At 39.7% G+C, this 6,986-nt stretch overlaps 1 protein-coding gene across 1 annotated transcript; it reads left to right on the top strand.

Moving 5' to 3' along the window:
• The first annotated feature begins 3,046 nt into the window (after nucleotides 1-3,046).
• LOC121743918 (protein PMR5-like) lies at nucleotides 3,047-6,152 on the top strand. Its single transcript, XM_042137319.1, has 5 exons — nucleotides 3,047-3,534; nucleotides 3,606-3,780; nucleotides 3,855-4,033; nucleotides 4,119-4,277; nucleotides 5,623-6,152. The coding sequence occupies exons 1-5, from the start codon at nucleotides 3,197-3,199 to the stop codon at nucleotides 5,954-5,956; spliced, it is 1,185 nt and encodes a 394-aa protein (XP_041993253.1). The 5' UTR covers nucleotides 3,047-3,196; the 3' UTR covers nucleotides 5,957-6,152.
• The last annotated feature ends 834 nt before the right edge of the window (nucleotides 6,153-6,986 follow it).

The raw sequence follows: 6,986 nt of genomic DNA, 5'->3' as shown, positions 1-6,986 counted from the left end.
ACCCCTTGCGTTACAGATGCTCTAAGAAACCTTGCGAAACTGGGTCCAAAACTCTTAACCCCTTTACGCAGAAAGCGTGGGAATGTGACAGATATAGGCAAATATTCCGTAATCCAAAAATCGATCCGAATCAAATAAAATCAAATTTAAAATACAGATTGAATATTTTGAATTTTTGGTTTGGATTTTTTAAAAATTTCGGTAGTTCTGGATTTTATTAGATTTTTTAAAATCCGAACTGATCAGAATCTTGAAATCCGAAATATATTTATGTTATATAGGTATATAATAAAAATATAATTATAAAATTATCGAATATAAACCTATATTGAACAATTCTATGTTTGATATTAAATTTTCAGATTTTAGTATTGGATTTTCAATTTTTAGATTTTTTGTATCGAATTTTAAGTTTTTTTATGATTCAAATCTTTTGGATCGAATTGAATTTCATAATTCAGATTTTAAAATTTTGGACAATTTGAAGAATCGAATTCCGACGGTGAAATAAAGAAACCCTTTAAAATGGGATCCAAAACCCTATACACAAAAAGCGGGAAATGGGATTAGATTGAGAGACACGTGAACCAATGGCAGCCACCTTCACATGCACACAACACTACAAACAAAAGTCTCGATAAAAAGAAAAAGAGAATATTTTAAGACCATCTCAAGGGGAGATGTAAATGGAGAGATAATACCATATATACTTGTTTTTTTTATAAAAAATCATTCTTCAATGGGTGATGTATTTAAGAAGGTATTATACATTTTTTTCATTTTGAAAATGTATCTTTACCTCTCTATTAATAGAGAAGTAAAATCTTATAAGTACCATATTTGCCTTTTTTCATGAAAAATCTTTAGAAAGATATTTGAAAAGATATTATAATTTATATTTTTAATGCATTTTGTACTATTATTTTATTTTTTAAAAATAATTTACATTCCTATATATTTTTTCCTTCTGCAGTAGGTTGCTTTTTAAAAGAATATATTTCACATTTTAAGAAGGTAACTGTAAGAGCATCCCCATCCGTGCCTTATCCAAAATGTACGGATGTGGGCCCGAACCCACTTTTATTACTTTTTTACTCTCTACTCTCAGGCAAGAGCACAATATCCACATCCATGCTCTTCGGCATGGACATGCTCAAGGGTCCACCATTCTATTATTCAATTTAAATAAAAACATTTCCACAATATTAAAATGCATTAAAAATACCCGGAATACTATTATAAATTAAAAAAAAATTAAAAATTACATAATTAAAATCCTAAAAATTAAAAATTACATAATTAAATTCATAAAATTTAAAAACCCACTACTCGTGGCCGAATTTCGCCCAAATGTGTTGATTAGGTCTTCTTGTAGCTCAGTGTGGGTTCGGGTATCGCGCATTGTGTTTCTTGTTTCGATTTTCTCGCCCACCGTCGTATGCACACCTCGGCGTGAGGGAGACCTCGCGGTTGAGCTTCCGACTTCATCCTCGTCGTAAAAGTTAGCCGCCCTCGGTCCTTCGTCAGCTATAATCATGTTGTGCAAGATAATACACGTGTACATGATGTCAGCGATATTCTTAACGTACCATAGTCGAGACGGAGCCTTTACAATGTTGAATCGGCCTTGAAGCACCCCAAAAGCTCTTTCGACGTCTTTCCGAGCAGACTCTTGACGTTGCGCAAAAAGAACCCGTCTCGGGTCTTGCGGATTGTTGAACGTCTTCACGAAAGTCGACCACCTTGGGTAGATACCATAGGCGATATAGTAACCCATGTGGTATGCATTTCCGTTGACGGTGAAGTCGATCGCCGGTGCTACACCATTCAAAATATCATTGAAGAGTGGTGAAGGATAGAGCACGTTCAAGTCGTTGTTGGATCCGGCAATACCGAAATATGCATGCCAAATCCATAGGCGATAGTCGGCGACCGCTTCAAGGATAAGTGTTGGGCCGCCACCTTTGTGGCCGCTTAAGTGTTGCCCCCTTCAAGCAGTCGGGAAATTCTTCCACTTCCAATGCATGCAGTCAATGCTGCCAAGCATACCGGGAAAACCGTTGACTGTTTCGTGAAGACGAAGCAACCATTGACAATCATCGGTGGTGGGTGCCCGAAGGAATTCCTCACCGAAAGTAGAACGAACGCCGTCGCAAAAATTTTTAAGGCATAGGATTCGAGTTGACTCCCCGACATGTAAATATTCGTCTAAGAGGTCAGCTGTTTGCTCAGTAGCAAGTTGTCGGATGACACAAGTACACTTCTGCAACGCCGAGAGACTTTGCCGACCGGTTGCGTCTCTACTTGATTGAAAGTATTCAACATGAGCGGACAATGTGTTGACAATACGCATAAACAAACGTTTTGACATGCGAAAACAGCGCCTAAAGTAATCTTCCGAAAACCGCGACTGGTCGGAAAAATAGTCGGCAACGAGCCTTTCGTTGGCTCCCTCCCGGTCACGAGGGATGTAGCGACGAATTGATCTAGTTGATCGAGGAGGAGGGGCGGGGGGTAGTGGCGGCGACATAGGCTTCATAGGCGGCACGATATTGTTCATAGTATTTTTGTTCTTCGCGCTCCGCTTCCGCCATGATATCGGTGAAATCCATTTGAGAGGGTTTGAGTGAGATAGGAAGATGTAGATGAGTTGTATGAAAAAATATGAATGAGAGATGATTTGATGTGAAAAATGGATGATGAATGTGTGTATTTATAGATGATTTGGGAATAAAAAAATAAAAAAAATCAGAAAAACGATAATAAAACGGCCATATTTTTTTTGTATTATTTTCGATTTAAAAAAAATGAATTTCCAACGGATAATCCGTTGGCCAATAGAAACGCGCCACATAGCTTGCTCAGCGACACGGACGTGGTCGATGCATCGAGCAGCGCCATGCCAGCGGTGGAAGTGCAACAGCGACGACAGTGGTGCCGCGCCAATGGCACTGACGCCGTCCATCCCAGTAAGCACCGCTGTGGATGCTCTAAGTATACCTTTTCTATATTCTTTCTTCTCTTGGAGATGGTGAGAGAGCACACAACACCAACAAAACAAACCACCGCGCACAATATTCATATGCCATTGTTCGCCCACACGCACACAATATATATTAACATACACATTCCCCTCTCTCTCTCTCTCTCTTCCTTTTCCTGACTTTAGTCTTTAGCTCAAGTTAGTATTCCCTCCATGGCTAGCACATTTCTTCCCCTCTCCTCCTCTCGCTTTTTCGCTTTATTATGCATTATATTGGTGCAATTGCATTCGAATCTCATTATAGTTTCATCAGTGGTGCTTGTTCTTCGCAACCACCGCAACCACAATGAGCACCACCGCCGCCCAATGCTCCAAGCCAACGGCAGCTCCTGCGACCTCTTCGCCGGCTCCTGGGTCCGCGACGACTCCTATCCACTCTACCAATACTCCTGCCCCATCATCGACCCCGAATTCAACTGCCAAATGTACGGCCGCCCCGACTCCGACTACCTCAAGTATCGATGGCAGCCCCTCAATTGCCAAATCCCCAGGTATGTCTAATTCATCTGAATACCTAATCTAAGGATGCAATTGATTGACATTTTAGTTGGTTTTTTATAAGGTTCAATGCTGTGGAGTTTCTGACGAGGTTGAGGGGGAAGAGCGTGATGTTTGTGGGGGATTCGTTGGGGAGGAACCAGTGGCAGTCGCTGATTTGCATGATTTCGTCGGGGTTGCCGGCGTCGTCGCCCACGCAGATCACGCGAGGGGATCCTCTCTCCATTTTTAAATTCGTGGTAAGGCTAATTGAATTCCAGCTTGTGAGTGAGTTTTGGTGTGGTGCGGATTAATGATGGAGATGCGAAATCAGGAATATGGCGTGTCGGTGTCGTTTTACAGGGCGCCGTATCTGGTGGACATCGATTCGGTGCAGGGGAAGAGGGTGCTGAGGCTGGACGAGATTAGAGGCAACGCGAATGCGTGGGCGGGTATTGATATTCTCTCGTTCAACACCGGCCATTGGTGGACTCACAAAGGATCTCTCCAAGGGTACACTGCATTTCCCTTTTTTTAATCCCTAATAATTAGTTATGTTAAATTTGGTTGATTTATTAGCATTGGGCGGTGTTTATAGGTGGGATTATATGGAGGCGGGAGGGTCTATGTACCAAGATATGGACCGGTCAGTGGCGTTGGACAGAGGGCTGAGAACGTGGGCCAGATGGATCGACAGTAGCATTGACACTAGTAGAACCAGAGTGTTTTTCCAGGGCATTTCGCCCACACACTACAAGTATACTCTCTCTCTCTCTCTCTCTCTCTCTCGCTGTGTGTGTGTTTTTCTTTTGGGATTTGAATTGACTAAATTATTATAGTGAGAAGCACTAGTAATGGCTGCCCCTGTCAATGTGTCTGAAATTAATGTTGAATGCCAGCTTGTTTCGAACTGCTTTGTGTCCTTTTGCTTTTGTAGACAAGTGAGATTTAGTGAAAAAGCTCAAATTGCAGTAGATGGTGGGGTGGGGGTAGAGGTTCAACTTGCAGAGAAATGGATGTACACTTAACTTTCTTGTGTCTCTACCTAAAATGGCGGTTTACCTCAAATAATGATGTTTCACTATTACTAGGTGCTGGCAGGCTTGAGGCAGTCATACTTTTCTTTTGTTTTTTTGGGGGCAGGGAAAGAACCTTACCAATTGAATTTCTCAAAAAATGAATAAATTTATTTGTTTAACTATGCTGTTTTTAATCATATGATATGATTTGCTCTAACTACAAATTAAATATTACAATTTTGAATTCCATATCTTGGAGGTGTGAATTGTGACAGTATATTTGATATGCGTTGGTTTTTGTTACCGTCGGTGGGACTCAACTTGTGCGGTGCGGTGAAGGAACCAACCCACACAATTTAATGCCTGCTTCCTGCATGTCTATTGAATTAACTAAACAGTCCCTCACTTTATTACACCATCTATACACACTTTGACCACATCATTCTTTATTACTATAATTTTAATGTTTAGCCTCACAAAGCTAGGATAGAGGTTACTGCACTATAATGGCCGGATTTGGGCCCCAGCAAGAATGGCCTAGCCATAGTCATGAATCATGGTTATTATATTCAGAATCAAGATTGTTCCGCTAGCTGAAATAATAGTTAATAGTACTAATAGTTATGCATTTATATCATTGCTCATACATAAGCAATAGATTACACTTACTTATCACATGTGTTTACTAGATTCTGCCTCATTAATCAATACTGAAGTCTGAAAAGCTCTGCTCTATTAGTGATTACAAAGGCAATAATGAACCACCTAGAGTCAGACAAAAGTTAGGCAGATATCTGGCATATTATCCATCATGTGCAAACAAATTTCCACAAATATCTCCCATGATGACAATGCAATCACCATGCTCATTTTTCACATTATGATTGCGCCATAAAAAGAAAAACTAAAGCAATGCCACCAATATAGCATGGATCAATTATGACATCCTAACTGTAAGATTGCTAGTGGTTGTCTAATACTGTTTCTATTAGGTTGTAGTTTTGAAAGAGAGATTATAAAATTGTACTATTAGCTTCCCAAATCTCTGTCTGTCTCTCTCTGAAAATGGTTATTGGTGTGCAGCCCAAGTGAATGGAGTGCAGGAGCTATAACGACAGCGAAGAGCTGTTACGGAGAGACAATGCCAATGGTGGGGACTTCGGGGTACCCAGGAATTTACCCTGATCAAATGAAGGTAGTGCAGGCAGTGCTGAGTTCAATGAACAAGCCTCCCTTCTTGCTCGACATTACCATGCTCTCCGCCATGAGGAAGGATGCCCACCCCTCCATCTACAGCGGCGACCTTACCCCCGGGCAGCGAGCTAACCCCGACCATTCTGCCGACTGTAGCCATTGGTGCCTGCCGGGCTTGCCAGATACTTGGAACCAACTATTCTACACAGCTCTCTTCTACTAGCATTGTTTACAGATTATCATTCTATGCTGCTTTCTTCTACCAGTATTCTTTACTCATTATTTTAACCTCCAAAGTTGGCATATTATAGCTTTCCGATAGCCGGAGCCCAAAAAGTTGGTCTCTTCTCTTGTATACTATTAGCATTGCTACTCTGCTCGAGTATATTAATAAACGAAGGAAGAATTTCTTGTGACAATTCAGGTTATATATTTAAGAAATCAAGCAAAAGGATCCCTTGTATCTGAGTGCAACATTAAGAAACAGAGATGCATCATTGCTAAAAGGCATATATAATTACAAACATAGAAAATGAAACAACAGACACTACAATAATCAAACCATGCCACCAACTATACTCATATAAATTAATCTAATCATGCCAATAAAATAAGGCACCTTCATTCTTGGACCAGGCTAGTTCACTCAGCGTCGCAGTCGGAATTTTGGCGTTTGAAGTAGAAAATGTATGTCCCAAGTTGGTTTCCTATTCAATAACCCTTTCTCATTTTCATTATCTTCCATTTGTGTTTTACTTCAATTTTTTGTTCGGTTGAAGTCTATCATTTCATATTTTCATTGTTATCGGTTGGGTTAATGAAAGCAAGTCTTAGGCAAAGTCAAACATTGATCAATTGAAGAAGAATCTTATACTTCTTAGGTCTTCCCATTCTTTCACATGGCTTATGTTTTTCATGTAGCATTCAAGATTGAATGACTATGAAATTACATCGATACTTTCATATTATGGATAACGAAGGCATCATCTCTTTTCCTCCTATAATCTTTAGAATTCACACTGCTTAATTTTAAATTTGCCTTGGTGAGACAAATAATATAAAATCATTTTTTTAGTTATTTTTCCTAAAAAGAAATTTGATATTTTTTAATTTTTTTCTAAACTTTAATTTTTGAATCTAAATACATAAACTTTGACATTTTCTATGGCTAACCATTCGGATTAAATTAAAGTTGGTATGGACTACATATTACATACATATGTATCTGTGTGGTGAAACATGACCAGCCAATA

The sequence above is a fragment of the Salvia splendens genome, chromosome 8 (assembly GCF_004379255.2).
Source record: "Salvia splendens isolate huo1 chromosome 8, SspV2, whole genome shotgun sequence".
NCBI lineage: Eukaryota > Viridiplantae > Streptophyta > Magnoliopsida > Lamiales > Lamiaceae > Salvia > Salvia splendens.
This window is presented reverse-complemented; position numbering and strand designations above follow the sequence as displayed.